We start from the raw sequence: 20,294 nt of genomic DNA on the forward strand, positions 1-20,294 counted from the left end.
CCGAGTTTTTCACGCTATACATTGCGGGTTTGAAAAGTTCTATTTCACTAAAAGTACAAAACGAGGCAAATGGTTATTGGTATTGGATTGTGTTTAGGTAGTAAAACTACATCGCTAGCGTTCTGACTACACCCTGTATATTACACCACCATAATATCGACATAAGTATCTACTGTTACTTAAATATTATATTCGTAAATATGGACAGTAAATTTGATTGAAACGTGTCGATAGTAATAGTAAAGTACGCGTAAAAAAAGTACCTAGTTAGGTACCTAGTCCAATCTGATGTTGCAACATGGTGGTTTTGCGCAGGTCATTGCGAAAGATACACTCAGAGTACTTTTTACATTAAGCCTGAGTTCTGTTTTTGTACAATGCGCAGTCATAATGTCTCGTGTTCAAATTAGTTAAGTAACAGACATACCTAAAGTTAATTAGGAACTATCGATACACCATCCATCATTCACAGTTCACGGCACTAGAGCCAACGTAATTTGACAGTTGACTTGACATATTTTATTTGGTCGATTTTTTGGTTGATCATCGAATCGAAGTTCTAAAATTGTTCCACAAAACAAAATAAAGCATTTTCATTAATCATTTCACTGTGTTCCTCCATTTTTAAGTGAATAAAACGTGTTTCCCAACTTCTCAAGTGCACAACGCTTTAGCTACCGCGATTTCAGAAAGATTGCGTACAAGTTTCGTAGAAATGCGCAAGAAGCCATACATACATCGCCATATAAAACTCTAATTTACCGTACCGTGGTATCCAGTGCTATTTTTATCATTAAAATAATGTTTTATTTCTACAGAGAAGCAAAATAGTGCAGAAATAGTGATAATCTAGTGTTTGGTTGCTATAATCTCTAAAATATTTTGGTTTTTTGTATGCAGTGGTTAGATAACTTAATTCCTTTGTGGGCGCTCTACGCCAAGCTAATATTAATGATTTTTGCAGCAATTAATTAAGTGTCACTCAAGTTTCTAAAGTTAATTTTAAAGTACTGCAGCGGTTCTAGTTTAAACACTTTTTTATTATTGAAAAGCATATGTAGACTTTTGTAATAAGTTACAATGCATGCAAATAACTTAGGAACTTACTACAATAATTTATTATACTAAAAATTTGGTATTTCACTTACTTAAACAAAACAAAAGTGATTTGGGAACATGACTACCAAAATAGAAATAAAAATTGAGCCACAAGATGCAGAGAGTGACGAACATGATGGAATGGATTCAAATTTGAATTTGGAACAACCTGGATGTTCACTGAATCCTGTGTTCAATGAAAACTTTGTGGGAATAAAGCAGGAGGTAAGATTCCTAATCTATACTATCTCTATACTTACTTCTAAATATATACAAAGAAAAGGTGACTGAATGACTGACTGACTGATCTATCAACGCACAGCACATCTCAAACTACTGGACGGATCGGGCTAAAACTTGGCATGCAGATAGCTATTATGATTTAGGCATCCGCTAAGAAAGGGTTTTTGAAAATTGAACTCCTAAGGGGGTGAAATAGGCGTTCGAAATTTGTGTAGTCCACGCGGACGAAGTCGCGAGCGTAAGTTAATAATAAATAAAATTGAAGTGTGACTTTCAAAAAAGGACTTGTGTTTTTCTACCTATATACACCGAAATCTCTGAGATTTCTGAACCAATTTGTGTAATATTTTTTTAATCGGTAGAGAAACTTACGAAATGTCCCACAAAAAAAAATTGGAGTCCAATTCCTTAATTCTGATGCTGTATGGGACCAACCACCAAAACTGATGGGATTTAGAACGTGTCAGTTATAAATTACATATTGATATTGAAGGTGTCTACCAAGTAAAGACTAAATTGAATTGAATTGAATTGGATACCATAAAATCTCAATGTTCATTCTTAGGTGCCAGATATACAGATAAAATTAGAGCCATTAGAAGAGCCACATGATGAGTACGAAACGAGTGGCATAGATCCGGAGATGGTTTTGATGAAACTGGAGCACCATATGTACGAAAGTGGTAAGTATTGAGATACTTTTTAGGGTTCCGTACCAGAAGGGTGCTAATGGTACCCTATTACTAAGCCTCCACTGTCCTTTCGTCCATCCGTCCATCCATCCATCTGTCTGTCAGCAGCCCTTATTTCGTGAACCGTAATAGGTAGTAGAGAGTTGGAATCTCACAGAATAGGTATTTCTGTTGCCACTACAACAAAAATAACATATTAATGGTACAGAACCTTTCGTATGTGAGTCAAACTCCCGTCTTATTTTGAGAGGAGACCTGTGCTCAGTAGTGGGTCGGCGATGGGTTGATCATGATGATGATAATTGTTATAAGTGGCAGAACAACGCGAACGCCATTTGGGTTCTCCAACCTCACTTCATGCAGCCCTCGGCAACCTGGGCGGTGTACTCGGCTTCTGGAGCGAGCTTGGAAGGCTGGAGTGAAGACTTCGGTGACCCTTCAATACACGCACAATAGACAGAAACGTTTAAGTGCGGAAACCAGCCCAGAGTGAAGAAGAAGAAGAAGGAGAACCCTTCTCATTCCTGTGGACTATTGTGATGGAGGGTTTCTAGACCCCTGCTCATGGCATAGTGGGTCAGTGATATGTCGGAACTTGAGATTCGTGTTTTACCAGTGGTAGCATGTTCCAGCAGTGCACAAGCACTCTTAATGTTTTAAACTTCTTACTTCCTTTTTAGATGAGACAATAAAGTTACCGCGAGCAAGAGTTGTGAATTATAAAGAAGATGATTCTGATGAAGAGTATCTGCCACACATGAAAACTGTCAAAAGGAGCCAAAAGGTAAGGCTGGAAACATACTTATAAGCTGACATACTGAGAACTGACTTCTTCTTCTTCTTCTTCTTTTCACGACGGTCACCTCAAACATTATATAGCCTCAATAGCTCAACCGGTATAGGAGTGGATTGAAAACCGAAAGGTCGACGGTTCAAACCCCTCCCGTTGCACTATTGTCGTACCTACTCCTAGCACAAGCCTGACGCTTAATTGGAGAGGAAAGGGGAATATTAGTCATTTAATATGGCTAATATTCTTTATAAAAAAAAAAAAAAATGAAAAAACATGGGCAGCCTAAAAAGCCACAACCGCGATAGCTCGGTCTCAAAGGTAGCCGTCGTGGTGAAAACATTAGTCAGCCCACTGATTTTGTTCATGTAGTAGCTGCTGCCAGGGACCCTGGGTGCTTGTGATCGGTACAAAACTAAGCACGCGAGGAGGCTCTTTTCATGTCCCCATGAGAACTGACGGGACATCAGTTTCTCATTTCTCTCATTCATATATTTCCACTCAAGCGGAAAACGGCAAGCGGCGCAAGTATGCCTCTCTTATCGAGAGTTACATTTTTGTTCCGTTTGCCGTGGAGACCCTGGGGCCATGGAGTCTTAGTGCTAAAAAAATTTACGAGACATTTCACCGCGATTAATAACCTCATCTGGTGACAGAAGGGCTGGCTCATTTTTCGCGCAACGGATCAGCCTGGCTGCCCAGCGCGGAAATGCAGCTATGTATTCTGTGCACGATTCCACGCGGGCATGATTTGTATAGTTATTAGATAAGGCTAGTTTTATTGTAATATTTTCTTTTATAAAAAAAAAACCACTCTTTTAATAATAATTAGCTTATTCTCGCGACTTTGTCCGCGTGGACTACACAAATTTCAAACCCCTATTTCACTTGCATTTTCAAAAATCCTTTCTTAGCGGCTGCCTATGTTATAATAGCTATCTGCATACCAAATTTCAGCCTGATCCGTCCAGTAGTTTGAGCTGTGCGTTGATCGATTAGTCAGTCAGTCACGTTTTCCTTTTATATAATATTTAGATATGACATAAACTAACTTTATTCCAGAAATATCGTAAGCAAGAGCCAAATGTCAAACCTTTGCTTAAAAGTCGACCAAGAAGTAAGTGAAATTACTGATTTCTTGCATGTACCTATAGTAATTTTTGTTTTGTCAAATTAGAAGCTTGTGCGAAGATCATAAATCTATACTAATAAATAAAATTGAAGTGTCTGTCTGTAATTTCGAAATAACTGGCTCATATTAAGCTCGTATGGTTATTTGAACTGTACCATAACTGAATCACATGTTTTTAAAATTTTTGTCTGTCTGTCTGTTTGAAGAGGCTAATCTTCGGCACGGCTGAACCTATTTTGACGGGATTTTCACAGACAATAGTCTGTGAAGGAGCATGCATATAGGCTACTTTTTAACCGACTTTGAAAAAAAGAAGTTGTGTTTTTCTACCTATGTACACTGAAATCTCCGAGATTACTTGCGATTTGCGTGGTTTCTTTTTAGATTGATAGAGGCACTTTGCAACATTGTTCCATTAATAAAATGGATTCCAACTCCTCAATCCTGATGCTGCAGGGGACCTCACCACCTAAACTGATGCGATTTAGAAACTGTGAGATATATATCCTACTAGCAGTTGCCCGCGACGCGCGTCCGCGTATAATTTCTGGTTTCTCATGAGGTCTGAAATTTTCCCGCTGCAAAAGGCAACACTTACCTACTCACTCAGTCTCACCTTAAGGCACGGAACCCAGAATACCTAAATGCCAATTTTCATATCTCTAACTTCAAAAACACAGGATTTTCATACAACCTTCGACCCCCCCCCCCCCCCTTTCACACCCTGTGGGGGATTTTTCATAATCATTTTTTAGCTGTCACCTACGTCCTAGAAAGAACCTACGTTCCAAATTTCAAGTTTGTAGGCTTTATAGGTAGTTCCTGAGATTTTGTGATTAGTCAGTCAGTGAGTGAGTGGTATTTCGCTTTTAGATAGTCGACGCATTTTAAACTGAGTCGTCGAGTTATCTGTCTGTTTCGCTCGAACTTATAGGTCGTAGGTAAGTGCAAGCGAAACAGACAGATAACTCGACGACTGAGTTTAAAATGCGTCGACTATAGTAGTTATAGATAGTAGTACTTACCCTAGATAACATTTCCAGCAGACGAACAGACGTATTCGGAGGAAGTAACCAGCAACATAGAGATAGTGACCATAGACGAGCAAGCGCGACAGGCTGAGCACGAAGAGTCGGTGCGAGCGCGCAAGCACATGAACTACACGTGCGAGCTGTGCGCTGTGGGGTTCGTTATCAAAGAGGCGTACGACATGCACTTGAAGATGCATTCTCCTGTGAGTTACCTTTTCTCCTTGTGTGATTTGCAAACATTGAGAGGATTATACTCGTAGCGCGCTCTTAACAAACGTAGTTTCGTTCTCATTTGAATACAAACCAATTAAACACTTTGAGTCATATTGGCCCATCATCATCAACCGATAGATATCCACTGCTCAACATAAGTCTCTCGTAGGGTCTTTCAAATGCCACGGTCTTGTGCCGCCTGAATCCAGCGGCTCCCTGCGGGCTGTAGTAGCAATGGGCAGAGCACATAAAATAAAATAAATAAAATAAAAATCTTTTTTATTCGTATAAACTTTTACAAGCACTTACGAATAGTCGGATGCATCTACCACTGGTTCGGAATGCCTTTCCTACCGAGAAGAACCAGCAAGAAACTCGGCGGTTGCTCTTTTCAAATATTTGACATAGTTCAAAAAACTGATAGGCGTTGGGGTCCCAAGTTGCTGGAATGGCGACCTCTCACCGGAAAGCGCAGCGTTGGAGGTCCCCCACTGGGTGGAAGGAAGACATCAGGCGAGTCGCATTTTGGTCCAATTCCTCAAAATCTCACAACTGTATTCAAACTTCAAACCATACGGAAGCTTTTGGCGTACAATTTATTTTCCTAAGTTATAAATCATAATATGTCTCTGACAGACATTTGACAGTTTAATAAATACTTGCCATATTTTTTTAACACCAGGAAGCCGGGGCTGAAGAATGTGACATCTGCAAACTGCGTTTAAAAACTCAGGACATGCTGTATCAGCACAAACTGCGGCACTATCGGCGCTACCGGTGCTCTATATGTCGGTTTCTGCAGAAGGATAAGGTAAGCTTATTTATTCCATGACAATTCATCAGTTATTCAATTACAATTCATCATTTATTTTTAATAATATAATTCATCTTTTATTCAGTAGTAATTCATTTATTCAATAATAATTCATCGTTTATTCAATAACAATTCATATTAACAATTCATCATTTATTTAATAATTTTTCATACTTCTTCAATAAATAACTAGCTTATGCTTGCGACTTCGTCCGCGTGGACTACACAATTTCAAAACCCTATTTCACCCCCTTAGGAGTTGAAATTTCAAAAATCCTTTCTTAGCGGATGCCTACGTCATAATAGCTACCTGCATGCCAAATTTCAGCCCGATCCGTCCAGTAGTTTGAGCTGTGCGTTGATAGATCAGTCAGTCAGTCAGTCACCTTTCCCTTTTATATATATAGATTTATAGAGAATATAAAAGTGATCGTATTGTGTTGAAGGACACAGTAGCTGCGCATATCATGAGTGAGCATACGGGGACTGCGTTCGTGTGCCAACACTGCGGGCGGGACTACAAGTGAGTTGCAAATATACATATTTATTGACACAGGGAGTATTATTTTAATTGATGTTATCAGGCCATTTTAATTGACTCCACAACAAATTCAGTATGCCTGATATGACAGACAAAATCCACAAGAAGAAAATGCAAGAAAAAGATGACATTTAAGACAATGTATTGAGTTTAAATTTAATTTTTAAGCATAGTAAAAGCTCAGGTGAAAATTCTGAAAATCGTTTCTTAGTTTAAGGGAACTCACTTCAGTGCTTTCTTCATACAAACGTAGGAGGGAAAATACAACAATATTCGATATTGTACGCACAAAACTAAGAATTATATCGATTTATCTCGTCTTTATCTAGGTTTATTGATATGTGAAACATTGAAAAAAATATTGATTTAAAAGTTACGAGCCTCAAAAGATTCCTATTTTAACACTAAATTTATGACAACTTTGGGCGTAAATAAATAAGATTAGGGATATGAAAATTCTAAAAAAAATTATCATTAGACATAGTTTATTTATTCATTAGTTGAAATAACTTTACTTTACAAACATAAATTCAGTAGTTTTTTCTCAAAAATACTTTCCCTAAACCCTTTTCGCAAGCTTGATTTCTGGGAAAATCATCGTGCCTCTCACCTTTCTCATACAATGTCAAATGAAAAGCAAACATGTTACCCACGTGCGCTGCCAATTTCGGTCGAGCGTCCTGCATCACCTTAAGTTCGGTATACGTAAGGTACACAAAAAAAATATTTTTTTCACGATTCGTTCGATATTGTGTTCGGCAGACGGCCTGCGTACCTCAGTCGCCACATCAAGCAAATGCACACCAAGCCCATACGACTGGAATGTCCCGTCTGTCAGCGCGTGTTCCACGAGCGGGGCTGGTACCGCTGCCATGTCAGGTATTATAGAATAGAATAGAATAGAATATATTTTTACTAGCTGATGCCCGCGACTTTGTCCGCATGGATTTTTAAATGGGTTTTTAAAAATCCCGTGGGAACTCTTTGATTTTCCGGGATAAAAAGTAGCCTATGTCCTTCCTCGGGATGCAAGCTATCTCTGTACCAAATTTCAAAATCGGCTGAACGGATGGGCTGTGAAAGGCTAGCAGACAGACAGACACACTTTCGCATTTATAATATTAGTATGGATTTGCATGTTATACATATTTCACACCCGGCTTACTTACGTGTTTTGTCGACGTTAGCCCGACTAGTTACGCCTAACGTCAACAAAACACGTGAGTAAGAGTGGGGGCCACACGATGCGTTGCGGCGCCGCACCGCAAAGATTTCCCCGTATCAGCGGGCACACGAGCGGTGCGGCGCCGCAACGTTGTTATGTCGCAGCGGCGCCGTAGCAGCGTTGGACAGTCTGTTAATAACAAGTAAGCGGTGTCGCTCCGACGTCGCAACGCATTCATTTATGACGACCTCCCTGGCGCAGTGGTGAGCGCTGTGGTCTTAATAGTGGGAGGTCCCGGGTTCGATTCCTGGCAGGGGTTTGGAATTTTATAATTTCTAAATTTCTGGTCTGGTCTGGTGGGAGGCTTCGGCCGTGACTAGTTACCACCCTACTGGCAAAGTCGTGCCGCCAAGCGATTTAGCTTTCCGGTACGATGCCGTGTAGAAACCAAAGGGGTATGGGTTTAATAAAAACTGCCATACCCCTTCCAGGTTAGCCCGCTATCATCTTAGACTGCATCATCACTTACCACCAGGTGAGATTGCAGTCAAGGGCTAACTTGTAACTGAGTAAAAAAAAAAAAAAAACCCCTCCCCTCGTGTCGGTGGTTGCGGCGCCGCACCGCCGCCGCAACGCACCGTGTGTCCCCGCTCTAAGCCGGGTGTGAGATATGTATAGTATGGAAATCACTCGCGCAAGTTTAAACGCTAAAATAAAGTATGTATTTGGTTTCAGAACTCATAACGAGCAAGTGAAAAGGAGCATAACTCGGAAGGTGACGTGCGCGCACTGCGGCCGCGACTTCCGCAACAAGTCCTATCTCATCCGACACCTGTTCGTGCACGAGGACAAGCGGCCCGCCACCTGCCAAGTGTGCTCCAGAACGTTCAAGAACAGCGAGGTGCTGCGCGTTCACATACGACAGCATCACGGACATAACCCACCACGGTAAGACATCCGTGTGCAAGCGAAGCGAGCGCGGTTTTTAAAGTTCCGTACCTCAAAAGGAAAAAATGAACCCGTGCAGGATCACTTTGTCGTCACTCTGTCGTGTCTGTCAAGAAAACCTATAGGGTGCTTCCCGTTGACCTAGAATCATGAAATTTGGCCGGTAGGTATTATAAGCACAAGTAATGGAAAAATCTGAAATCCGTGAATTTGTGGTTTCAATGCAAGAAAAAATTAAAATGTGTTCAGGAACAAATATTTGTATTTTTAACTTTCAACAATAACCTACACCTTATTTGCTAGAAGTCCTCGGACTGATCGCAAATAACAAAATTGAAAAAAAGAAACTTTCAACTAAGATTACTATACCGAGTGGGGTATCATATGAAAGGGCTCTACTTGTATATTCTGAAACAGATTTTTATTTATGCCTAATAGTTTTTGACTTATCGTGCAAAATGTCGAAAAAATACGACTAGAGTACGGAACCCTCGGTGCGCGAGTCTGACTCGCACTTGGCTGGTTTTTTGAAGCGAAACTTCTTTAGGCGCGTTGGGTGATTTTGGTAATTGGTAAAAACTTCTATGCCAATCATTGTCCTACTATTTCTGTTGTGTAATATTTTACTTTTGTGTTTGTTTTTATGATGGTGTGGTGTAATCTAAATATATAAAATAAAAAAGGTGATTGACTGACTGACTGACTGACTGATCTATCAACGTACAGCTGAAACTACTGGACGGATCGGGCTGAAATTTGTCATGCAGGTAGCTATTGTGACGTAGGCATCCGCTAAGAAAGGATTTTTGAAAATTCAACCCCTAAGGGGGTGAAATAGCGGTTTGAAATTTGTGTCGTCCACGCGGACGAAGTCGCGAGCATAAGCTAGTCTAAATATATAAAAGGAAAAGGTGACTGACTGACTGACTGATCTATCAACGCACACCTCAAACTACTGGACGGATCGGGCTGAAATTTGACATGCAGATAGATATTATGATGTAGGCATCTGCTAAAAAAGGATTTTTGAAAATCCAACACCTGAGGGGTGAAATAGGGGTTTGAAATTTGTGTAGTCCACGCGAACGAAGTCGCGAGCATAAGCTAGAAAAGCGTATTTCATTAATTCATTCACGATTTTAAGCTTGTTTTCGTGGTTTAAGGTGACGCAGGACGCTCGACCGAAATTGGCAGCGCACGTCTGTAACATGTTTGCTTTTCACTTGACATTGTATGAGAAAGTTGAGAGGCACGATGATTTTCACCGAAATCAAGCGCGCGAAAAGGGTTTAGGAAAAGTATTTTTGAGAAAAAATTGCTGAATTTATGTTTGCAAAGTAAAGTTATTTCAAGTAATGAATAAATAAACTACGTCTAATGATAAATTGTTTTAGAATTTTCATATCCCTAATCTTATTTATTTACGCCCAAAGTTGTCATTAATTTAGTGTTAAAATAGGAATCTTTTGAGCCTCGTAACTTTTAAATCAATATTTTTTTTAATGTTTCATATATCAATAAACCTAGATAATGACGAGATAAATCGATATAATTCTTAGTATTGTGCGTACAATATCGAATATTGTTGTAATTTCCCTCCTACGTTTGTATGACGAAAGTACCGAACTGAGTCCCCTTAACGACATTTCAATGTATATAACGGCTACATACCACGATTAATTGAATTTATTTGTCGATATTTCACCCCAATTGCACGGGTCGTGGTGACGACGGGACTGCGCAGCTGCGAGAGGTTGCCCTTTGTAATGAAATCCTTTCTTCAGTAAAGTAGCCGATTCCGAACAAGTGGGAGAAAAGGCTCTAATTTCTACACACTCTAATTTTTTTGTTTATGAACAGGGACTACTCTACTGACGGTCTTCAATCAACAAGGCTGCCGAGGTGAGGCTATACATATTCAGTTTAAGTACAGTACTACTACTTTTTAGGGTTCCGTACCTCAAAAGGAAAAACGGAACCCTTATAGAATCACTTTGTTGTCTGTCAAGAAACCTACAGGGTACTTCCCGTTGACCTAGAATCATGAAATTTGGCAGATAGGTAGGTCTTATAGCAGACATTCGAGGAAAAATCTGAAAACCGTGTATTTGTGGTAACATCACACAAAAAAAAATTGTGGTCATGAACTAATAGTTCATATTTTAAATTTTCAAAGTAAGATAGAAGTAACTATGTCAAGTGGGGTATCATATGAAAACATATTTTTATTTATTTTTATGCATCATAGTTTTTTAATTATCATGCAAAATGTCAAAAAAATACGACTGTAGTACGGACCCCTCGTTGCGCGAGCCTCACTCGCACTTGGCCGGTTTTTTATTTATTTATTTTTTACAGAATATTCAGTTAAGTACATTAAAATACACAGACCGCAAAGAACAAACATAGGTTCGTTTGTGATTGGTTGGTGTCTCAAAATAGTTAACGCCCATTGTGTTTTTGTTTTTGTCATTTGTATGGGATGACGTAACAGAGAAAGTCCTATACTAACTTCTATCCGTGGATAGAGTATACTAGCTTATGCTCGCGACTTCGTCCGCGTGGACTACGCAAATTTCGAACAACTATTTCAACCCCTTAGGGGTTGAATTTTCAAAAATCCTTTCTTAGCGGATGCGTACGTCATGATAGCTATCTGCATGCCAAATTTCAGTCCGATCCGTCCAGTAGTTTGAGCTGTGCGTTGATAGACCAGTCAGTCACCTTTTCCTATATTTAGATGCACAGTTTATTTAGTGCACATGCACGAAAATGCATCAATATTAATGCATATGCTGTAGTGTAATCTATCTAAATATATAACAAGAAAAGGTGACTGACTGACTGACTGACTGATCTATCAACGCACAGCTAAAACTATTGGATGGTTCGGGCTGAAATTTTGCATGCAAATAGCTATTATGATGTAGACATCCGCTAAGAAAGGATTTTTGAAAATTCAACCCCTAAGGGGGTAAATTAGGGGTTTGAAATTTGTGTAGTTCACGCGGACGAAGTCGCGAGCATGAGCTAGTTATATTATAAAACATGAGGGTATTCTCAAAATAAAGTCAGTTGTTGGTCAACCAGCCTCGTTTTATTACATGGTGGCAGCGGTGGGATAAAACCTGTGCATATGCATGTTATGCGCAGGTTCGGCGCGGACACGACGTGCGTGGCGTGCGGACGCATCCTCACCACGCCGGCCATGCTCAACCGACACATGCAGCGCATGCACACCGAGCGGATCAAGAGGTGAGTACCCATCTCTTCGATGGCTCTGCCTCTCTGCTAAGTACCAACTAGCCACTTTAAGAGCCTCAATAGCTCAACGGGTAAAGGAGTGGACGACTGAAAACCGAAAGGTTGACGGTTCAAACCCCGCCCGTTGCACTATTGTCGTACCTACTCCTAGCACAAGCTTGACGCTTAGTTGGAGAGGAAAGGGGAATTTCTAAAAAAAAAAAAAAAAAACTTTAGACGCCATTAGTTGTCGAGCCAGGAGACTTATAGGTGAAGATTTACCACTTTTGAGAAAGCCTCAGATTCTTGATCACCGCCGAAAAGTTGCCTATCGGTGTTTTACAGGATATATTTCGGAGTGTGCTCAGGAGCTGTTCGATCTTGTCCCGCCCTCACCTTTCTCACCGTACCGCAAGGCACCGGGCGAGTTTCCACCCCTATTTCGTCAACATTCCATCTTCGCGTACGAAACGCTTTTTTTTTTAAAGAATATTAGCCCTGTTAATTATGACTAATATTCCCATTTCCCCTCCAATTAAACGTAAAGCTTGTGCTAGGAGTGGGTACGACAATAGTGAAACGGGTGGGGTTTGAACCGCCGACCTTTCGGATTTCAGTCCGCTCCTCAACCGTTGAGCTATTGAGGCTCAATCTTTGCGTCATCGTTCCTTATACCATTGGCTAGGGTCTGGAATACTCTTCCTTTTTTTTTTTTTTTATTTATAACAAGCGTAGGTACACCAAATATTTACATTATTATTTTCTCGCCAAACTGGTGAGCCAGTTTGTTGGCGAGCTGGCGCTCCTTAACAATAACTATAATCTACGTATATTAATTGTACTTATGTATGTAAACTTATATTCTAACTTATAAACTTATACTCAGATTAAGGATTGATCGCTGCAGCGAAATGAACGCTTTAGAGATCAATCCTCAATCTGAGGTAACAAACAAAATAAACTAAAATAAAAAACAAATAATGATAATAAATTAAACAGTAAGGGGGTCCCTAAGGAAGTGTTCCTTTAACTTTTTCTTAAGCACCCCCTCACTGACCTTATTCTCTTCCCTTAACCACTCTATGCCGTTGTAAATTTTAGGTACCAAATATTCACTTAACCTTTCACCGTAGTAGTTACAGACTTTGGGTAACATGAATCTTGTCTTCCTATTACTTCTTCCTACATCAGTGTTTCCTGCCAATTATAATCCGCGTATCTTTAAAACAAGACTGAATAGGTACCTTCTAGGCAAACGCGTCCCGTCTTAGGCCACATCATCACTTCCCATCAGGTGTGATCGTGGTCATGCGTATAATGATCTACCCCATTGGGGCCGATTCTCTTGTACACAATCTCTAAACTAAACTAAATTAACAGGTCTAAATCTAGTGCTATCCATTTCCGCAAGCAACATTATGAAAGGGATAGCAATAGATTTAGACGTGTCATTTTCAGTGTCAGCCAGTTTTAGTGATTGTGTACAACGGAATTAGTACCATTGTTTGCTTTAATTTTAGTTTTGGGAATCTTAAAAAGAAACTATTTTACTTGGCGTTCAGAGAGCGCACCGCAGCGGGGCCAAAGACAACTTTATTGTTTTTAAATAACTCTTTACTTTAATTGCCATAGATTTACATTTTTATTTTTTTAAGGCAAAGGAAATAATAATAACTTTTTATCAGAACAAAATATTTATTTTACATTGTGTTCGCGTAATTAATATGTATACCCATGCCAAATTATAGCTTTCTAGTATCCACTAATAGTCTCCGAGCTATTGTATACGGTATTTGACAACTAGTCAAATCAGTAACTTTTATCAAACCTCAAAACGCGCGCTTAGTATGCGAGATTCTATGACATACATGTGGGAGTGTGACGTCACAATCATTTGACGTGCTTTTTTTAGTTTAATCGATAATTTAAAATGGTTATTACACTTAAAACCAACAAAGGACGTGGATTTTACGTATTTTGGAAGACTTTATTTTTGAAGAAATAATTTATTTTATGTAGTCAAATACCCAATTGGGGTCAGTTTTCATCTATTTTTTTTTTAAATTACTTTATAACCATTTCACGTTTGGCCCAGATTCCAGTGCGACTACTGCCAAAGATGCTACTATTCGAAGGCAGAGGTCCGCGCGCACATAGAGTGGACGCACCTGCAGCAACGCAAGCACGCGTGCGCGTGCGGGCGCGTCTTCCGTTCCCCCGCTCTACTACAACACCACGCGCTCACGCGGCACCTTAACATACACCAGCCCAAGGATAAGAGCTGCACGGTCTGCGGGAAGATGTTCGCGGTAAGTTTGCAGTCGTGGCGATAGATGGCGCTAGTGGTATGTTGCATCGCGCTAGCATCTCGTCGTAGCTTCTATACTCAAAATAAGAAAAAAGATGCTGTGACTAGCATTAAACATAGGCGTTCCTCACAAAGTCACTAGATATTTTGGAATTCGTATGGATGTTTTGTAGATAGATTTCCCGTTCGCCCGCGTTACTGCAACACCACGCGTTGATGCGGCACCTTAAGATGTTCGCGGTAACTGATAACTTAGTTTCCTGCCACTGCGATAGATGGCGTTAGTGGTACATTGAGTCACGCTAGCGTTTCGTTGTCGTAACTTCTCAACAACGTAAGATCGACAGTTAATAGGAAAAGTGGGTATATTGCATTTTGAATGGATGGAGGTTTTCAATCCTATAAGAATTGTATTTTTCCTTTCGAGGTACGGAACCCTAAAAACAAACGTTTCTGTTACAGAACCAACAAGTGTTAACGCGACACGTCAAAAGTCACTCCGGAGAGACGTACCCGTGCACAGAGTGCGGACAAAAGTTTAAGACTCAGTCCTATGTCAAAGTTCACTACAAGATAAAACATCTCAACATGACGCGGGCCCAGGTCAAAGCACAGAGCAGAAGGAAACTTATCATGATTCACAATGAAGAACCCATAAAGGCCAAAATCAAATCTAGCAAAAAATCCAAACTCAGTACCGTAGATCCGTTGAATTTAGACAATTTTGAAGCCAAAATGAAACAAGCACTCGAAAAAGACGTGAAAAAAGAAGTGTTGGATCCGCCCGTAGCTGTACCGCTTTTCGAAACGTTTGTCGATATACAGAGGGAATGTTGAATAGAAGTTAGTTGAATATAAATAATTATTTCGCAGTTAAGACGTCGGCCACAAGTCGGGGTTCAATTCGTTGGCGATGGGCGATTGTTGCAAAAAAACAATCGAATGAATCGAACAATCGATTCTCGATTTAGTTATCTTCACAAAAACAATCGAATAAAAATCGACAATCTACTATTCGATTCATTTGATTGTAAAGTTAAACGAAACAGAAGGAAACTTATCATGATCCACACCGGTTCGGTGAGAACAAAATCAAAACTAGACAATTTTGAAATCAAAATGAAAACCTTTTCGAAATATTTGTCGATATATAGAGAGAATGTTGAATACAAACTAGTTGAATGTAGATATAATTACTCCGCGGTTAAAACGTCGACCTCAAGTTGTGGTACGGAGTTCCATCTGTTGGCGATGGGCGATAGTAGCAAAAAAACAATCGAATGAATCGAACAATCGAGACCCTCAGCAAATTGCGATTGTAACAATGATTGATGCAGGTTTTCCGGAATCGACCTGTTTTCCGGTATAAGTCCCGCAAATTGCTATTGCTGTTAACACCGAAATGACGTCATTTTGACGTCAGCCGAAATAAAAATATACTATCAGCTCGAAATTTCAGTCTTGTGCTGACGTCACTAATGGCGGCTACGCGCATTGGCAATTTCCGGGACTTTACGTGATCAGTGCGGGTAAAATACGCGGTAGGTGGAAGTCTGGCCACTAGGCCTAGGTGATCCTTTGTAAATAATATTGTAGTTGAATGAAAATGAAAATCTTTTTTATTCGTATAAACTTTTACAAGTGCTTACGAATAGTCGGATGCATCTACCACTTGTTCGGAATGCCTTTCCTGCCGAGAAGAACCAGCAAGAAACTCGGCGGTTGCTCTTTTCAAATATTTGATATAGGTACAAGATTATGCCATGTATAAAATAGTATTTGCAGTCTTGTGCGTTGCTGGAACGAGCTGCAGGTCAAATCCACGCTCTTTTATCATTTAGATAGTCTTCAATTGTGTAATATGCTTTTTTCAGGAGCATATTTTTAATAGATTTTTTAAACTTGTGCAAAGGTAAGTCCAAAATAGTTTGCGGGATTTTATTATAAAAGGTAATACCCATACCCACAAATGACTTTTAGACTTTCCTGAGGCGGAAGGCAGGAGCTTCAAGTTTGTTTCTGATGTGTTATGAATGAATGAATTATGTGCGCTTGGTATCTACTGTTGTGTTGTGTAATACCATGTATCAATAAAACTATTTATTATAATGGAGTTTTTATTCATTATCTATAGTCAGTTTTTCGACGAAGCAACATAGGTATAAGTCCCGCAAATTGCTTAGGCGCGTGGCCGCCATTTTAATGACGTCAGCACTAGACGGAAGTTTCAAGACGATGGTATATTTTTATTTCGGCTGACGTCTAAATGACGTCATTTCGATGTTAATGAACATTGTTCCAGCGCAATAACAATTTGCGGGACTTATATAACGCGTAAAATGTAACTCTTCATGCACCATTTAAACTTTTTGTCAAACATGTCAAAAGTACGTTTTTAGTTCCGTACTTTTGACATGACAGTTGACCCATAGAGTTAAAATGGCGAGTGAGGAGGCATTTTGAAGGTACGGACTAACAGGGCTATATAGCACAACCTCCGGTAGGAGTAATAGTATTCTGCGAGCACAACTGAGTAGGCTCCTGCAATAGTAGAGCGGTGCGGGACAATTTTGGTCGAGTGTACTGCGTCACCTTGAGGTAACCTAGCCAATGCATCACAGAATCAAAACTGGTATAGAAGTAGTAGTGTGCTTTGGTTTGGTACCTACATTGAAAGAATAACAAAAATAAACTTTCATTTGTTTCTACGTTCATAAGTAGGTACAGAGTAGATATTTTATTATTATAATGCCGCGTTGAAAATTGTTACAATCTGTTTATCCTAATGTAGGATGTACGACGTGGCATCTATCTACGCAACGTTCGTTGACCTCTACGTGGAAACTGGATACTCTGACGCGTAGGCAAGTCGTATTTTATATACGCTCAGTTACGCCTCCTCACTCAGTGGCCAAATGATCGCCAGGACGGACGCGTGTATGTTTGCTACTTTTGTATTATTTGGTGACCTCATTTGGCTATAGGTATGCCAGAGGTTTAGGTATGCTAACTATGGGCCTCATAAGAAAGCTCAGAGTCACTCAGCGGGCGTGCTTGGAGTTTCTCTACGTGATCAAATCAGAAATGAGGAGATCCGTAGGAGAACTAGAGTAACCAACATAGCTCAACGGGTTGCGAAGCTGAAGTGGCAATGGGCAGGGCACATAGTTCGTACAACCGATAGATGTTGGGGTTCCAAGGTGCTGGAATGGCGATCTCGCACCGGAAGACGCAGCGTTGGAGGACCCCCCACTAAGTGGACGGACGACATCAGACGAGTCGCAGGGAGCCGCTGGATTCAGGCAGTGCAAGACCGTGGCGTATGAAAGCCCCTACAAGACACCTATGTCCAGCAGTGGACGTCTATTGGTTGATGATGATGATTCCAGAGGTAGTTATGGCTACGTAGCCAGCGACGTCGCCATTTCGTCCCAAGGCTCTAAATTTTTAGTATTTCTCTGTTGGTTTGTCATCAGTCCACGAGACAATCTTCTTGTTGTACCACACAAACTCTCCCCTCACGGAGTCCGGCGCGTCCAGCGCGAGGAACAGAGGGGCCTGTGCGCCGTCGTCGATCGAGAGCGGACCTTTGTGCGAGGTCATGTCCGTGTCCACGTATCCTGGATGCACTGCATTCACTTTTATATCTGACAAACAAAATAATTTATTAGCAAGCTGAGAATACAGAGTTACATGAGTGAGTACAGTATGCGGCTGAAAGTTTACATCTACCTTTGGAAGGAGATAGCAAAGGAGATTGCCCATTTTCTTAGGAGCTTTGGGCCCCCCCTAATATAATTGTTATGTCATCATGGTTTTAATTTTATTTTGTAGACAAATCATTACCTTTTTATATTCTGCAAACGATTTCCATTTATTCACCCTGGTTATAAAGAAATCTTATTTTTTATGTTGCCGATATTAAAGTTATATTTAATTAATACTTCTTCAAAATAAATGGATGTTTACGATTTTAACTGTAATTGTTGATATTTTCAATAATAGAGTGAAAGAAAAGTCGTAATGAAACATATAATCGTAAAAAATAACACATTTTTAAAAATTAGTTTAAGTTTTGACCCGGCGCGCCACAAAGGAGGGCCCGTTCACGGGCGATCTCCTTTGTAGAGCACTGTCTCAGTCGTTGAGACCGACAAAACATCATACAGGGTGTAACCAGAACGCTAGCAAAAACGAAGGTACTGATAACTACTGATTACATGCTATCTTTGTTATATTTCTATTGTTTTGGTTTTGGTGTACAATAAAGCATATTTTAATTTACTTTACTTTACTGATACCACAAAAAAACGCGATTTTTAAAAAAATAATCCTATATTTTGTAAAAGTTCATGATGTATTGCAAATAAAACATCTGACTGACGCTAGAAGTCAACGAACGTTGCGTAAGTAGGCTACACAGAGTCATATGGGTATTAGTGACAGACAATGCTCTACAAAGCCAAAATGTCATTCTAAAGGCTGATGTACATTACTTTCGGCTGCATACTGTTACAAGAATTTGCTCTGTATTCTTAATTAACAAGTATAAAGTAAGTCACTGCAATCAAAGAAACAGAGAAGTAAGGGCAGGGCCAGATAGTAATCTGCAAAGTCTTGACTAAACTGTCATATCAGTGTAATAATTATTTGGTAGTATATAATATTTTCTTATCATGTACGTCATGTACATGTATATTACATTAATAAATGTAAATTACAAGATAACACACAGCCATCAGAGCCCAGTTGGCACCTAAAAGCCAATATTTGGGAATTGAATCGAAGATATCACAGGTATTGTAATCTTTTGGGTTTTTCTTGATAATACATTTTATATATTAAGATAAAATTTTGTCAGATATAATTTAGAGATAGAAGATTATCACAATACTTATTAGTTATTACAAATGTGAAAGTGTGTTTGTTTGTTGGTTTGTCCTTCAATCACACACAATGGAACAACAGATTGATGTGATTTGTTGCATGGATATAGTTAAAGACCTGGAGAATGACTAGAGTACGTACCTAGGCTACTTTTATCCAGGAAAATCAAAGTGCCCAAAGGGTTATTAAAAACCTGAATATACATAGACTAAGTCACAGATGCTGGTTATCATGTTTTTTTTTTTTTGTTCTTCTTCTGGCTTTGGTTATAATGTGTAAGTTTGGATATTTGGTATTCTTTTTTTAAATTTATTTGGGGCAATAATTGACAATTACATATTAAAACTATTACCAGGAACCTACCTCTATCATTGAGAAGCCTCTGCTGTATCTTGGTCAGTGCTGTTAAACCAACTTTAGAGACGACATACGACGAGTTTCCCCACTCCGCAGCCTGAGTGCCCAGCTTAGCTGCCTCTACGTATCCACGCATCAAGCCCGACAGCTCCGATATAGTTAGAGCAGGATCTTGGAACCGTTCACGTAACTTTTTGCTCGGTATATTACTCAAATGGCCGGCTGAACTGGACACGTTCACGACTCTAGCCCCGTCACGGAGTATAGGGAACAGTATTTCGCATGTTGAAAGCGTACAAAAGTAGTTGACGAACAAAGTTTGCTCGGCCTGAACTGCTACAGGGTCAGTTGCGTCGCCTTTAAATGCAATCGCTGCGTTGTTCACCAAAACATCGATGCCTCCGTACTTCTCTTTCAAATAATCACGGAACACCTCAACGCTTTTAGCCTCTGTGATGTCTAGTTGGTGGTATTTCGGGTTCAGGCCCTCTTTCTGCAGATCGGCCACGGCCTGTTCGCCGCGCTTCACGTCGCGCGATGTGAGATAAACGGCGCCTTCGAATCTCTTGCACAGCCCGCGAACTATCGCGAAGCCTATTCCCTTGTTGCTGCCGGTTACGATGGCCACTTTTGAACTCATATTCGTAGTTTTAGTAAATCGCGACACAGAATATATAATAGTACTAACGTCCCGGGGTTTCAAAATCCCATATGACTTATAATTTCTTATATTTACAAAGAACTGTGTGCTTGTAATGTTGTATATAAGCGCACGTAGTGATTATTTACTCTTTGATAAGCGCTGCGACATGCGACATGCGTTATCTTATCT

The 20,294-nt window shown here is 40.0% G+C and overlaps 3 protein-coding genes across 6 annotated transcripts in view; 2 read left to right on the forward strand and 1 right to left on the reverse strand.

Moving 5' to 3' along the window:
• The window catches only part of Tom40 (Translocase of outer membrane 40), a 127,536-nt gene that overhangs the window by 36,996 nt on the left and 70,246 nt on the right, over positions 1–20,294 (forward strand). The window lies entirely within an intron of this gene.
• LOC117993305 (gastrula zinc finger protein XlCGF57.1-like) lies at positions 519–15,194 on the forward strand. 4 transcript variants are annotated; one of them, XM_069506711.1, is made up of 13 exons: positions 519–1,323; positions 1,907–2,024; positions 2,714–2,817; positions 3,886–3,940; positions 4,999–5,189; positions 5,882–6,010; positions 6,460–6,536; positions 7,317–7,433; positions 8,455–8,667; positions 10,528–10,569; positions 11,782–11,922; positions 14,006–14,219; positions 14,681–15,194. In XM_069506711.1, the coding sequence occupies exons 1-13, from the start codon at positions 1,177–1,179 to the stop codon at positions 15,053–15,055; spliced, it is 1,923 nt and encodes a 640-aa protein (XP_069362812.1). In that variant the 5' UTR covers positions 519–1,176; the 3' UTR covers positions 15,056–15,194. The 4 variants fall into 4 exon arrangements, with proteins under 4 accessions (XP_069362812.1, XP_034836973.1, XP_069362813.1 ...); XM_034981082.2 differs by having other exon boundaries at positions 11,821–11,922; XM_069506712.1 differs by having other exon boundaries at positions 5,002–5,189.
• LOC117993309 (carbonyl reductase [NADPH] 1-like) lies at positions 15,249–20,274 on the reverse strand. The gene is made up of 2 exons (XM_034981090.2): positions 19,469–20,274; positions 15,249–17,865 (listed from the first exon to the last, which is right to left on the reverse strand). Exons 1-2 carry the CDS (start codon positions 20,100–20,102, stop codon positions 17,666–17,668), a joined length of 834 nt encoding a protein of 277 aa, XP_034836981.1. The 5' UTR covers positions 20,103–20,274; the 3' UTR covers positions 15,249–17,665.

This window comes from Maniola hyperantus, chromosome 23 (assembly GCF_902806685.2).
Source record: "Maniola hyperantus chromosome 23, iAphHyp1.2, whole genome shotgun sequence".
In the NCBI taxonomy this organism is placed as follows: Eukaryota; Metazoa; Arthropoda; class Insecta; order Lepidoptera; family Nymphalidae; genus Maniola; species Maniola hyperantus.